The 16,251-nt window shown below is 41.8% G+C and overlaps 1 protein-coding gene across 1 annotated transcript; it reads left to right on the top strand.

The window, feature by feature from the left end:
- Nucleotides 1-13,209: 13,209 nt before the first annotated feature.
- On the top strand, nt 13,210-15,114 carry LOC109769349 (cystathionine gamma-synthase 1, chloroplastic-like). The gene is made up of 5 exons (XM_020328099.3): nt 13,210-13,854; nt 13,943-14,146; nt 14,232-14,318; nt 14,439-14,761; nt 14,883-15,114. Exons 1-5 carry the CDS (start codon nt 13,210-13,212, stop codon nt 15,004-15,006), a joined length of 1,383 nt encoding a protein of 460 aa, XP_020183688.1. The 3' UTR covers nt 15,007-15,114.
- The last annotated feature ends 1,137 nt before the right edge of the window (nt 15,115-16,251 follow it).

Raw genomic sequence — 16,251 nt, 5'->3', positions numbered from 1 at the left:
CACTAGTGTGTTGTCTCAAATCGGCGTGGAACCCGCCCGCAGGAAGGTAGTTGAGCCTCGTTGCGCACCTCTGCGATGGCAAGCCACAAGCTAGTGGGTTGAGCGGCAGGGCAACGATCCATGTGGCGCACGTCAGTGCGCTGATAGAAGATAAAATGAAAAGGAAAATAAATAATGAGCCAATTACAGCTTGGTCCCTTGACACCGAGTACAAAATGGAGAATAGCAACTGAGAAATCGGGCGGATATTGCTGGAGTTGGAGGAACTTTTGGGGCCTCAGAAAATCGGGGTGGTGCCCATTTGGCTTTTGGGGCTCTAAAATGCGAGCTACTGCTGGAGATACCCCGGACATGTCAAATGCTACTATTTTCCAATGTCTATCCTAGGATTACATGTTGGCATCTCTCATGTGAGACACGTTGGTGTTCCTTGTTATGCACTTCTTCATGTCTGTTACGTCCCTCAGCCTTGCTATCCATGGGGTTGGCTCTAACGACCAATCACATGAGTCCGGCGTGGCTCAGTACAAAATGGATCTTTCTTGGACAAACTACAATATTGAGCCTGGGCATTGTATATTTCATGGTGTCCAGTTGCCCCATGAATGAAGAGAGCATGACATCTACCATTCCAATATTTTTTATGCAATGTGCATGGTGTCAATATTGACGACTTTAGCTACGAGATGTTCACACCAAGTTGAATGATGCTTTTTCACATGCCTCCATGTGGATACATGATCTAGAGCAGCGCCAACACTGACTAGATAGGATCGTGATCTAGAGCAACTCCAACACTAAAGTGACGTGAGTAGTGGATCTTGCGCTATCATGTAATGACTTTATGTACGCTCCATTCGTATATAATTGTTTGAGTTATTTACCGAAGGTGTAGAGTCATCGGTGCAATACCTTTGGTCCTTGCGTGGTGGCGCATCTACGATACGGAGCCAGGTAGAGTGGTCCATCTGATGTGTGATTTTAGTGCCCGTGGTTGGGTATTGGTCGATGTGAGTGGTTGGCTTCCCTGTTGATGTGAGTTCTTCAACTCCACGGCCATGGTAACCGTGTGCTCTGTTGTTCAGATATCCCACTTGTATGAATAGATTGCCGTGACGGTTCACACACACAATTTCACATGGGTCTATGTTGTTGATGGTGTAATTTGGCTGGAGAATATGATCTGCCAAATTATATAGGTTATTGATCAAGTTAATCAGCTAATATATTTCAAGTGTTGTAACAGGTGTTTTACATGGACCGGCAGTTTACATGGGGCAAGTCCTGCCCAGATCCTGGTTTACGTCGAGCTAGTAAGCTACTACTTCCAAGGACAAGTCCTAACCGGTCTCAGATGCCAAGCTGAAGTTTCAGGTTTGCAAAGGCTATCATGCAAGGATACAACAAAAAGTAAAATTATATCTGCACGGTGATGCATCAGGCGTATGAGATCTCCATTAGCTGATATAAGTACATTGTGGCCGGATATTTTATTCCTTTCCTTGTGGGCCAAGAGGGATTTGTATGTGGCCTTGTTTGGATTTGTTAAGTACCGGCCAACAAATAGATTAGGTAGGCATCGACTCATACATAGTAAACCATGGTAACCGAATTAGGAAGGGCAAGTCAGGTTTGGTTTAGCTTTAAAGTTTTATTCTTGTATGCCAAGTCTGCCATATACGCCAAGTCCTGCGTGCCTTTAAATAGGCCACGGCCGATTGAGAAAAAAAGAACCAATCGATCTGTCAACAAATACATTACTTTTTTACGTATGTCTTTTTCTCTATTGTTCTTCTCTGCCGAGCCCTAGCAGCCCTAGGGTTTGGTTCAACTTTGCCGTTTTGCGCTGAAAAGCAGCCGTCTCTCCTCTACGAAAGTGAGGGGATCTTTGTTGCTTTGCTCGGAAAGCAATCGTTCGTCGTCACGAAAGTACGACGGTTATCTTGGTGTTGCGCGGCGATTTCGCGTGCCAACACAATTGGCGACTCCGCTGGGGACGAAAATCTTTATCAAGAAGAAACACGAGGCCGATACTATCGTTGATTCATTCGGCCATCTATCAAGACGCTACCAGAAATTTCATCGAAGGCCAACATCCAAGTTTGGTTCAGCTAATATTCAACACATTAATTTTCAAGCTAGCTAAAGCAACAGAGAGAAACAAGCAGAACGTTGGTCTGCATGTGGTTCCATCTGAGAACGATATCATCATCAATTTCGTTGGTCTGCATCAACGTAATCTGTAAGTAAGATATTTTATCTTATTGCAACTACAATGGATTCATATAGTCATGTTGCTAGTCATTTAGATGGATGTTTTGTGCACCCGAATTACCAATCTCATAATTGTATAGAGCCTATGCAGAGTACGAGTTTTAGTCATGCTAGCAATATGCAACAAGATTTTTTCGACTCTAGTACATCGGCAATGTTTATGACACCTATATCATCACAAATGCACATGCCGTTGTATAATCATGATGGCCAATATAATAACATTTATTCGGCCAGTTGTTTTGTACCTAACACTAATAATCCTACCGTCTTAACTTCGGTTTCACAAAATCTCATATATAACCGAAGTGTTGGCTTTGGTTCTAATATGCAACAACCATTTTATCAAAAAGTAGCTTGTAGCACACCACCTTCGCCAACTATAGGTACCGAAGTTCCGTGTGAGCCGGTTCCGAATTTGTATTCTAATGTATCTCTGCAGCATACCTCGCATGCTAAACCCTCTTTGCCAGAGTTACAATCACATACCTATGTTGCATCTGTGCCACAACCTAATTCTCTAGAGCCATCTCAATATTTTAAGGACCTACTTGACAATATTCCTATAGAATGTGGTTTCAAACCTCCTGCAAGTTTAAAAGAAAATAAAATTGATTCAGATATGAATGATAATTCGGTTATTGAAAGAGCCGAAGGAAACAATACTTGTTCCGATTCAATTATATTAGAAGACATACATCTGGCTATGCAAGAACATGAAGAAGAGAGCAAGGTGGCTGCAATCGACCCTGACAATGTCTTCGTCATCACGCTCGACGATCTATCTGAGGATGGACGGCGAGAAATTGAACGGTAGCTCGAGGAAGAAAGGCAGGAGAATCTACAGAGAAAATTAGCAGGCCTTCAGAATACGAGGAACATCGTCGTCACAAAGGTAGTGGCATCAGACCATTCTGCTTTACCTAGCACCGAGGTAAGTAAATCACTTTCCTCCAACGAATTCAAAGAGGTACGGATCACAAATACATTGCCTATTTCTCAATTTAATCAAGTCTTTATATTGGATAAATCCGGAGATTATCCTAGGAGTTCTCAGTTATATGTGCTAGGCAATAACATTTTTGTGAACTCCACCTTATGTGTTCCAAAGTCAATAAATGCTTTCTCACAATTAAGCGACATGTTTTATGACAATTTTGCTACTAGGAACATGAAATTGATGACTGATAAAATAAAAGAGTCTGATTTTGATGGGATCAAATACGCTTCTGAGTTATCAAACAATGCAAGTTCAAGCAAGGTTCAGATAGCCGAATTAGGGAGTAATTCGGGTGGTGTTAAAAGTAGTGATAAAAATCTGAAAATTAGTAAAGATAAAAAGGCCGATGTTAACAATGTGAAAGAATGTAATTCTGGAGCATCGGACAGTGTTCAATCAGCTATTGTCAAAGGTCGGTTCGATTCCATAGAACCTCAAGGGATTGGGGGGCAAATATCAATTGAAAAACCTAACCCCAAACATGTAATTAATTTTGAGGATAAAAAGGTGTTGATTCAGCCGGAACAGGCAGTTTCAGCAAAAGGCAAGAAAGTAGTGTTGTCTAGTGAAATCAACAGTGACCTTTTTCATGATAAGATAGAAAAGCCTAGCAAAGTTGTGAGCCAAAAAGATAAAATGGTTTGGGTCCCTAAAATTAGCAAAGATATTAAGTGTGCATCCCAAACATCTGCCCCTAACACTACGAAGTCAAGAAAGCCGAAGCTGACGTTCCAACAGCTTCTGGCTAAATATGAAAAAGAAAAGGCCGACAAAGGTTCTAATCGGCCTAATTATTTCAGGCATACTAAATCATTTTCTAGACAATATTTTGATGATTACAAGCATTGGAAAGAAAATGAGTACACACAAATGCCATATTTTCCACTGGAGCATATGTACTGGGAATGTCCACCTAATATTCCAATGTCATATCCATCACGTGGATTTAACTGCCAGAATCCGGACTTTACAGAAAATGCACATCTCCTCCATCATGGTTGGCAACCTGCAGGGCAGCTGTTTGGGCACCAAGTGCATAACAAAAGGAGACGGATGCAACATCAGAGCATTGTAATGTTTCCATATCAACATTACAGGCCAAGATATACTATATTTGTTCATGGTGGGGAAGAGATTCCAGTTGGTGAAGCTTTTAATTCAGAAAGATATAGATTGGCTGGAAGTACAAAATCGAGAAGTCATGCTCTGGGTGCCAAGAGGGTGCCGTCCAGGTATGATGCTGGTCGTGGAGCATATGGAGTTGTTGGACTACCCAGGCACAATGTTGATGGGCTGATCCAAATTGGTGGACAACAGTTTAAGTGGGTGCCGATCAAGTCTAGAGATTGTGATCAACCTGTGACAGGTTCAGATGCACTAGGTGTTGTTCATGGTTCAGGGGATTCTTGGAATAATGCAAGGAAGCAACAACGAAGCTTTGATGCGTTTCAGAAAAAAGATATTGTAGTAGAAAACGATGGCTTGCTTGCTAATTCTGAATGTGATTCACAGAACAGTTCAGAGAAGCCATTTGCTATTACTAGTACTAGTCAGGAGCCTGAATCGTCCAGTATTCCTACCAGTTCAGTCATGAGAAGTAGTAGCACAGGGAACCCCAAGGACGTGTTTTCTGCAGGATTTAAATTGAACACCGGCACGCTTATGCAGCATAAGAATTTAGAAAGCAGCATCAAGGAAGTTGTGCCTGGTGGGATGTCTTACCAATGGAGAAAGTTTTCGGCCAACTACAATCTGTTTAGGCCAAAAACAACAGCACTTATCTGCCGACCAAGGTTCTTGGGGAGCAGCAGAATTGGGTCGGTTGCATCAGGAACCAAACCGAAACCACAGTGGTGCCCGGCGGGCCTCACGCATACACAAAAGTGACGGGTACAACGACTTCGAGCAACAGAAATTATGGAAGAGAAAAAATTTGGCGATTTGGGATTTGACAAAAAGAAAACTATGATGTCCATTAAGAAGGTGTGGAGGCCAAAAGAAGTGAAGATGTTGGCTAGCGATGATGAAAATAGAAGCTTGGTCGATGGAGGTTCATTGTCGAACTAGTATGGTACTCCACACATCACAAAGGTATGGACATGTTTTGTTGTGAGCGAAACTATATGAACACCTAAATTGAGGCCGATGCTTTATTTATCATCGTCCTAAGGAAGCTACATATTATATTGCTCGTAGTTATATTAATTTGTATTGATAAAAATGACATATAGTTTAGGCTGAATTACACTGAAAAGTTGATGATTAATCGGTCCATTAGTTAATGCAGCTATTAAATATTATTTTGACCGGATTAGTTCATTAGTTGCTAATTAATTGGCCTATTATATGATTTAGTAATGATTCAATATATGTTGCAGCGACTGATTCTTAGTGGTAGAATTGGGAAGTGGGTTTATGCACTCGTAGAATATGATTTAACACACGAATCGTTGATTGCTATGAGAGGTCATAGAATAAAAGATGAAGAGGATATTTGCCTTGTTAGTGTATGCCCATCGAAACTTTATTTTGATGAGTCGGTTTGTGGAGATGGACAAGGCGTCGATAATATTTTGATTTCTCCAAAGAATGTAGCTTATGAAACATTCATTCACTTAGAATATCCTTGCACTGATAATTAAATTGGGTATGAGGCATTGTTGTTTGGCTTGCAGAGTTTAGTTGATATATAGGTGTGAGGGATGCTTTTGGAGATTCGCCTTTAATCGTTCAGCAGATTTTAATGTTTCGATGATGTATTGCTGAATAGTTACTTGGACTGATGTTTAGATATGATTAAGTATCTGGACACTTTTACTATCAGCCATATATCTAGAGAAGTTTTAGAGCTAATCATTTCTCCAAACAAGCATCTGGTTTCCATGTTACTAGTGGAAAGTTTTTAATAATAGAAAGCCGATGCTAGCTGTTGTCGAAAGGGAGACCGATCTGCAAGTTGCTAGTTCGGTTCTAGGTCAGTTTGGGAGTACTGGAGCTGAACAGATTAGTAGTTTTAGTGTACAGGGTGCATCAGGTGCTAGTTTAGTCCAGCAGCAACCAGTACAGCAAAGAAGATTCGGTACAAGGTTCACAAATAACCGAATCTGTTAGTGAGTTAGAGGCTGGTGATTGGAGAAGCCCTATAGTTAATTACTTAAAGAATTCAAGTCAAACAAGAGATAGAAAAAATCGACGACAAGCTTTAAAATATACTTTGTTAAATAATGAATTATACCGCCGAACCATAGATGGATTACTCTTGAAGTGCTTGGGTTCTGATCAGTCTAGAATATCTATGGGTGTAGCACATGAAGTCTTTTGAGGCATTGACGGAACTCTCAGGTAATGGCTTACATATATATGGCCGGTGATAGTTCATCGTTGCCTCTAGAAAATATGGGGTCATGGTTCATCATTTATACAATTGAATATCGATCCAGGAAAAAAAATGCAAGATTGGCCATTGTGCCATGTAAGCATGTTCTGAGAAAAGGAAAATAGTAAAGCTGTTGCATTAGTCGTCATGGCTTTCAGATTTTGATGCATGCTTGTGCTGGTTCAGAAGAAGTAGTAATAAAGAATTATTTGAGCCGGCTCAAGTGAGTTTGTTTTTGCATAGAACTTAAAATTTGGTCTTTAGATTTTAGCAAAGTCATCTATTGAACATTATTATGGTAGCTAGACCATGACCGAATTTGTGAGTAAGAGCTTCCATGTCTTGTGTTTTTGGTAAATGCAATATCTCTGTGATAGACAAGATGGTTATTCGGCTGTTTGCTACATGATAAGTTGTTTTTGCCGAACGATAATAATATAAAATCTTAGTGTTATTGGCAGGATGATTGAAAATATTTGCTGAGATATTACCTCACATACATATATATGGCCGAGACTAGCTCATCATTGCCCTTGAATGAAATGTGGGTCATGAGTTTGCACTAATTTTATAAAAAAAATGGCCGATATATGATGGGATATCGTTTTAAATAAAAGAAACAAATATAGCCGATGTGTTAGTCATCATGGCTAAGGTTTTGATGTTTATAATGAGGTTGCTAATTTTGTATGAACTGCATGTGAATGGTGTCCTTTAGTCTGTTCATAATTGACGGGAGCATCGATGAGGTTACTTTACTGCTAGACATAACCTAAACATTCGGTCGTCGATGTGGCAAAAGTTGTGTTAATTTACTGCTGTATTGATCAAACTATTACCACTGAATTTGTGGAAAATTTTGATACTTGTCAAAGTGTTTTCGGTAAATGCAATTGTACCAAAAACAGGGGGGCATGTGTCGATGGTTTAATTTGGCTGGAGAATATGATCTGCCAAATTATATAGGTTATTGATCAAGTTAATCAGCCAATATATTTCAAGTGTTGTAACAGGTGTTTTACATGGACCGGCAGTTTACATGGGGCAAGTCCTGCCCAGATCCTGGTTTACGTCGAGCTAGTAGGCTACTACTTCCAAGGACAAGTCCTAACCGGTCTCAGATGCCAAGCTGAAGTTTCAGGTTTGCAAAGGCTATCATGCAAGGATACAACAAAAAGTAAAATTATATCTGCACGGTGATGCATCAGGCGTATGAGATCTCCATTAGCTGATATAATTACATTGTGGCCGGATATTTTATTCCTTTCCTTGTGGGCCAAGAGGGATTTGTATGTGGCCTTGTTTGGATTTGTTAAGTACCGGCCAGCAAATAGATTAGGTAGGCATCGACTCATACATAGTAAACCATGGTAACCGAATTAGGAAGGGCAAGTCAGGTTTGGTTTAGCTTTAAAGTTTTATTCTGGTATGCCAAGTCTGCCATATATGCCAAGTCATGCGTGCCTTTAAATAGGCCACGACCGATTGAGAAAAAAGGAACCAATCGATCTATCAACAAATACATTACTTTTTTACGTATGTCTTTTTCTCTATCGTTCTTCTCTGCCGAGCCCTACCAGCCCTAGGGTTTGGTTCAACTTTGCCGTTTTGCGCTTAAAAGCGGCCGTCTCTCCTCTACGAAAGCGAGGGGGTCTTTGTTGCTTTGCTCGGAAAGCAATCGTTCGTCGTCACGAAAGTACGACGGTTATCTTGGTGTTGCGCGGCGATTTCGCGTGCCAACATATGTGTGTCACGCTAGCGGCTTGGCTGTCTTACCACATGCTTGTGTATTCCTCTGATGTCATGTGTACGGATGTGTATTGTGTTACAGATGGTTATCCTCTATGTCTGGCTGGGGTGTGGTCCGCGTTACTATCATGGAACACGTGAAATTGATGGCCTCGAGCAAAATCTCAAACGCAGCAGCCGGCATGGGCAAATTCTCAAAACACGTGAAAAAATGTACCTTTCCCCAGGGTGAAATGTTCTACCTTGGAGTTGCGAGGAAGGGTCCATCCTTACCTATAAGATGTTTGCGAAGATAAAATATTAATCGTGGGATGCGACGGCAAATCAAATATTAACCCAATCCAATGAACTATCTAGTAGTCTACTACGGTAGTACCCCTACCTGCTAATGTGTACGGTGCGGGAGAGGTGCATTGCATCATATGGGAAATGTCAAAACGAGCTCCTGAAGTCCCAAACTTTCAATACCCTTTTGTTAACTTTGTAGCTATGGTTTGTGTATATGTCTTCATCTATACACTTCTATTGAGTCTGTAGGCCTATAATTAGTGATCATATCTGTCGGGGACACCTAATAATTTGTGCTAAGCAAGTATAGTATTACCCATTGGATTATTTTACTTACACTTGATGTCTTTTACGCTAGTTGACACCTTGGGGTGCAGGGAATGTGACCACCGGGGTTAACCGCCGGGCTGTAACAATTGGCTGCTACATAGTCAAACGAAACAAGTGTAGCAAATTGGCAATATTCAATTATGCAATGCTACACACTACCTAATTTAATCGCTAAGACGTTCTTCCATAGGGTCCAAGAGCCACCCATCAAACTTGTAACACCAGGTGACAGCCGGAAAAATGCATAAATATGGTGCATGCATGAACCTGGAGGCTTAACCACCGTAAGGTGGAGTCATGCCACTTTAAAGTCATTTTCAAATTTTGTGCAGACGGATTTACCAATTCAATGTCTTAAGTCGGAAATAGTGTGCAAACATGCCTGATGCACATTTATGCCTACTAGAACAATACGGTTTATGTCTGCTTTTGAATAAATCAAGTTGCTTATACAATAGAACTTAATTAGTATGTTGATTTTCTTTTTCAAATGATTGATAGGTGTATGCATGCACTAAGGCGCTTCCACATGTTAAGCTAAGTGTATGTTGCAGAGGTGACAGTTATGGCGATCGGAGGGTGATTATGTGAGCTGGATGGGTCGATGGCAGTGGAGAAGATGTGTGTGTGATGGAAACTTTTCGTCTCTGGGCAAAGTTGTATCACCAGTGGGGTCTTGCCTTCTTTCACCATCGAGCATGCTATATATCGGTCACCTTCTTCATTTTTCCATGGATGCCACACCTCCACAAGATATTGAAATCGAGGCCTCGGCCGACTGAACAGTAGACCTGCATGTACAGCATGCGAACCCCTCATCGGACAGTATAGGCTTGCATGTGCAGCATTGTATGCGATGCGTGAATGCTGGTCAAGAACTCAAGCTGCTGCTGTGCAAGCGTGCAAGTGGTTGCCGTCCAGGACTGGACAACAACCAAGTGCCGAGGAAGGCATGCAGCGTGCAAGTGTCCAAATGAGATCGATATAGCCTGCTGCTGGAATGGATGACTCCCAGGTCCATCGGAAGACTTCATACAACAAGCCAAAATACTTTGCTTACAAGTACTATTAGACCCGAAATACAGGGGTCCAGATTAAATAGTTAGTCGTGCAAAAAAGTGACCATCCACGTGTTGATTTGTCACTAGCATAACACCCTTGCGTTGCCATGAAATATAAATAGATATGGGAACATTCTTTATAGAGGCGGCGTCCGAGCTGGTCCCGCCAACCCATGGCCAATGGCAGAAAGGAGACGATGGACTGGGGGCTGCCGGTGGTTGGCGGGACTATTAGGGATGTAAACCAAGTCCAGTTTAATCTTGTTTAAGCCCATTTATCGTTCTAACAATTCAATAAGTTTTTTTTAGAAAATAGAACTATCGAGCTAACTAAAGCTAACTAAATGGGACTTGCGGGCGCCGTTTATTGGCCATTTACATCCCTAGGACTATGCTACAACTCTCGGCATTGTCTCGATCAGGAGGGATGAAGCACTCGCTCTGGATGTGGTGCTCATTCTTGTGTTGTGCGGAAGTGCATGATCATATCCTCTGGACTATTGAGACAGTTGCTTGGAGATGATACCTCAGTTTTTATCCGACCAATAGGAACTGCGTCAAGCAATGTGATTCAAACATTTTGGAGAAATAAAAGTTCTACCCATGGTACCACGCCATTTCACATGCACCTCGCTTACTTAGTTGGAACCTGGAAAATCGAGCACTAGTATTCAGCGCATCAGTTTGCTAATTTGCAGCTCTACTTTTACTAAAAAAAACTTGAATATAGATGCATTACATAGCTAGGCACACATTCGTCGGTGCAGTGTACGTTTCTTCTGCATTTGTTGAACATGGATTACTATTATTTGCAGTTGAATGTTGATTCTCAACAATTTAGCTTTTTCATTTTGAGGTATAAAAAACAATTCTACAGTTGATGAATATGATTACATCCTGAGACTTATTTAAATCTACAATACCAAATAAATATCTTTTGATACATCATCAGACATATTTTTACGTTGTATTTATTCGGTATTACTGATAACAATATGTTTCTCAATAAACATATCAAACTCTGCAATGTTTGACTTTTGAAAAAAGTGCAATATATTATGAGACAGACAGAGTATAGTTTTATTATTTAAATAGTAATAAAGCCAACACAATTTTTTTATTAATAAAGCCAATGGGTTAATCCATATGGACTAAATTATGTCAGGTGTTGGATCATTATAGGCAACCTAAACGATTTGTGTTAGCCACGGGTAGAAGACGTATTACTTACACTTGTTCTAAGCAAACTTATCGATGCTGTAAATATTATCTCAATGTACTAATACTAGCTACGGAGCAAGGATTTTACATGTATTGGTGAATTTTCTCAATCTTTGCATGCAGTAGTTTAATCCATCTCAAAATGTGAACTCGTGATAGGAAGCAATACAATTGAGATTTATAAAGCGTAAAAATAATTTCTTTTGAGATAAGCCCTATAAAATGGAAGGGAGGGAGTATCCGTCAAAGCCCAAGCAAAGCCAAATTTGTTTAATGAGGTATTCTCCAGCGCGTAGCATCGATCACAGTACGGCATTGTAGATGTAAACACGCAGGTTTGGCGAACGACTTCGCTTACATTCGTCTTTGCCTAGGTCAATATTTCTTAATCGACTGTCATGTTGTCGTTAAGTAATCACATGCCTTAATGAGGAATATGACAAGACGATAAGTTAATGTTTTTCTGTACCAAAAAACCTCCTTAGAATGGGTGGATGTGCCTCTTTATTTATAGTCGAAATAGTTCAGAGTATTTGCATGTCATGCCACTTGGAAGATTACGGTGAAAACCTTGACAATCTTTACATGAACATGGGCCATAAGGGTAAACCTACATAAATATCTAATGGTATATTACTTTAGGCAATGATAAGTACCAAGGTGATGCTGCAATACTGCCTTCCGATGGAGGTGGGTGACGACGCGTTGTCGACTGAGTTAGTGAGTGTGTGTGTGGGGGGGGGGGGGGGGGGGGGGGGGTTGGGGAGAGGTCAAATATGGCGGTCATGTTGATTGATTCATGGGTGGTGTTGCATAATATCCAAGTTCGAACAAGCCTTGAAGAAGTGAAGCTAATCAAGATAGTGGTTGCTTGCCCGTTCGTGAAGAGCCATGGCTGGGCACAGTCGTCAAAAGTTTTTTTGGGATGAACAATGATAGCTAAAACTTTTTGCTTGCTTTTCGAGAAATTGTGTAGAGTTTAAAGGTCAATAATGAACATAGAAAAGTTACGATGTTTCCTGTTGGTTTGTCATTCTTTCCTTGTAAAACTTTGTCAAAACTGTTCGTAGTTTCTCCCGTAGAAACCGACAGGAGCGCCTTTTAATTTGTTCTACAAGAAAATAATATTGTGTGCAAGGTTACCTTGAACAAATATCAGTTGAGTATTAATGCCTACTTTTTCATTTCATCCGACCCATTCTATCGCACAAAACAGACTGAGATTACAGTTATCCCAGGCACGGATGCGCAACTTTGGTTAGATATTGGGTACGAAACCGCGTAAAGGTTGTATCCTGAAACCGCCTCCAAGACCATACCGGCGGTTGCATGCCTAGGTTTCCATTTGCTGCGCCGCTGTTTCTTCCTTGTAGATCCTACCGGACTGGTTTTGTTTGTTCCCTCAAATCTAGCGAGGTATCCGCCAAAGCCTAAGCAAACCCAACTTTGTTTAATGAGGTCTTCTCCAGCGCGTAGCATGGATCATAGTACGGCTTTGCAGATGTAAACACGCAGGTCTAACGTACGACTTCGCTTAGATTCGTCTTGGCCCAGGTCAGTATTTCCTAATCCCACTGGCACGTTGCAGCTAACTAATCACATGCCTTATTTAGTAGATTAATCATGGATCCACTAGTAGTACATATCTTGATTACCACGCGGCTTAATTACACGCCTGCGAGACTGAGCATGGATGCCACATGTGGCATGTGGTAGTGGGACGATATTATATGTAGGCTCACACGTAGATATGAATCGACGCGCACAGAGCCAGACTGATCGATCGCCAGTATATATTCATACCATCATATACACAGATAGCAAGAACACAAACGAGCAGCTAGCTCTGCCTAACTCGTTCATCGATCCTATCTGAGCTTGGCTAATCTCTTCGATTCCACCTGTAATTTATGGCGCGGTCGTCGTCTCCTCTCGTCAACAAGGCTTCGCCCACCGAGCAGCCCCGCCTGCTCTGCACTCGCCGTTCTTCAAAGCGTGTCACCGCTTTGAGCCCGGAGGCGCTCCTTGATGCCACCCTTGCCGGCGTCGAGCAGCAGGATGACGCCGGTGTCATCGCTGCCGCCACGGCTCTGAAGCGAGATGCTACTCTCTCAGATGAGACCCTGGCGGTTCACGCTGGGGAGAAGATGGGGAAGAACGGAGCCATGGACACAGACTCGATCGCGACACCTATTGTGAGCGGCACGACACACTGGTTCAAGAGCTCGGGCGACCTCGTCGCATTCAAGGAAGGCCGGCGCCACAGCTTCGAGTACGGCCGCTACGGCAACCCCACTGTGAAGGTCCTAGAGGACAAGATCAGTGCCCTGGAGAGGGCCGAGGGGACGCTTGTCACGTCCTCAGGCATGAACGCCATCGTCGCCACACTGCTCGCGCTCGTACCGCCCGGCGCCGGCCACGTGGTGACCACGACCGAGTGCTACAGCGAGGCACGCGCCTTCATCCGCGACAAGCTCTCTAAGATGGGCATCAAGGTGACATTCGTCGAGCTGAACGACATGGAGACACTCAAGGCCGTTCTTGACCAGGGCGACGTACGTTAATTTAGCAACTTGTAATTTGCTCAATTTATCAACAAGTTATGTTGGCTGTTTCTGATCGAGATGATTGGCTTTGATGCAGGTGACACTCTTCTATACCGACTGTCCGACGAACCCCCATCTCAAGTGCATCGACATTAAGCTCGTCGCCGATCTGTGCCACCGGAGAGGGGCTCTGGTGTGCATTGACAGCACACTCGCCTCGCCCATCAACCAGAAGCCACTCACCCTCGGGGCTGACATCGTCGTGCACTCCGCCACAAAGTACATCGCAGGACATCATGACGTGAGTAAATATCTTTGTTCTCAGATAATTGCACCGCCATTTTGCTACTTTATTTCTAAGATCTCATCGTGCCATTCCATTTCAGGTCATCGCAGGATGCATCAGTGGCTCTGAGGCGCTCATCTCCAGAATACGCGCGTGGCATCACGACCTTGGCGGCGCCATTAGTCCGGTATGTAGTATCTATCATGTAGTACCACATGTTAATTAAATCTCATTATTATTCAAGAAAAACTAGATGTTAACATTTGAATTGAAACTAGCCACTTACACTGCAACCTAATTACTACAGGACGCAGCCTACATGATCATACGCGGCCTTAAGACGATGGCACTACGCGTGGAGACACAAAACCAAACTTCATTGCGCATGGCGCGCCTGCTCGAGAACCATCCCAAGATCGAGCGAGTGTACTACCCTGGTCTCCTAAGCAGCCCGTGGCACGACATTGCCAAGAGCCAGATGACTGGTTTTGGAGGAGTCATCAGCTTCGAGGTAGCCTCAGACCTGCATGGTGTCATGAGGTTCGTCGACGCCCTCGAGATACCCTTCATCGCGACGTCCCTCGGCGGGTGCGAAAGCCTCGTGCAGCAGCCGGCAGTCATGTCCTTCTGGTACGTCGCTTTTTTGGATTAATTTACATTTGCAATTTAATATAAACTTACAAGAAGATGCATGTAACATGTATGGTGGAATTGTTTTGACTTATATTGCGTGGATTTTTGTTTTCATCAGGGGTCAGAGTGACGAGGAAAAGGCGAAGAATGGGATCAAGGACAACTTGGTGCGGTTCAGCTTCGGGATTGAGAAGTTTGAGGATCTTAGGGATGACATTATCCAAGCCCTGGAGAAGATTTAGGACACTTCCTGAGCAAATTAGCAATGTAGAAACCCTTCTGTACATCTGATAGGTAGTCAATTTCCGCTAAACTCCAACAGAGATGTAATTGGTAGGATTCTTTTATTTCTTGAAGGAATAAGCTCAAATTTGCTTCAGGAACAGAACCATATGTACTTGGAAGGAGGTGAAATATAGAAGACACGTTACATTCTGTATCACTAGTACAGTCATGGCATAACTAACATACGAGTCAAAAACCTAGTTCCCCACACTTTTCCTAACTGCTTGTGCATATTGGTCAGTTAGCTCGAGTCAGCACAAGAAGATAGGAAAACCATCAGTGAAGAGGACCATCACAGGCAGATCACCGAAGAGGCCCATCAAAGGCAGTTCTACATATATAAGCCACCCGCAGGTGGTGATGTGTTTTTTCATAGATGATTTTACATATTTTCATAGGGATACATGCTAAACTACTGTAAATTAAAAAATCACGCCTAAGCCTATAATTGTTTCACTAACAGATATGTACCCGCTTTGGTATTGGATTAAGCCTAGTCATAAGGATAGAGCTCTGAGGTGGATTTCTTTTCTTCCTCCTTAGTTGGGTCATCTTTATTTGCGTATAGCCTTTCGTTTGTAATCTTGTAACATATTTTTCTCAATAAAGGGAGAAGGTGTGTGAGGCTTTTTCCTTATGGTATATATAGTAAAAAAAATTACTTTCGGTTAATTAGTTAAAAACTTGTCGGTTTGAAATAATGTAGCTTTTCAAACGAGTAAAATGAAAAATATAGTTATCCTAGTAAAATGTTTGCCTTAAGAAGGTATTGACAAAAGCACTAAGCAACAGTCAGTATGATGACATCACATGTGGCAATTAATCACAATAACATTCTTTTTTTCTTAACATAGGCCATCATAGCTACTATTATTAATTTCATACAATAGTTATCAGCAACAGTTCTTTGGAGAATAAAGCAATTGCTCTGGTGTATAACTGATACAAGACTTTTATGTGTGGCTAACACAAATCGTTTAGGCTGGGTTATTGAAGATTCAATCTTAACCATACAATCAGGGTCTATAATGATCCAGCATAGAAATAATTTGACCTATGTGCATTAGCTTCTTGTTGTTATTTCTATTATTATGAGGATTATTGTTGTTGTTATTATTATTATTATTATTATTATTATTATTATTATTATTATTATTATTATTATTATTATTGCGAGGATCATCATCATCATCATTATTGTT

Source organism: Aegilops tauschii, chromosome 2 (genome assembly GCF_002575655.3).
Source record: "Aegilops tauschii subsp. strangulata cultivar AL8/78 chromosome 2, Aet v6.0, whole genome shotgun sequence".
NCBI classification, from domain to species: domain Eukaryota; kingdom Viridiplantae; phylum Streptophyta; class Magnoliopsida; order Poales; family Poaceae; genus Aegilops; species Aegilops tauschii.
Note: the sequence above shows the minus strand (reverse complement) of the source record. Positions and strands in the feature narration are given on the sequence as shown.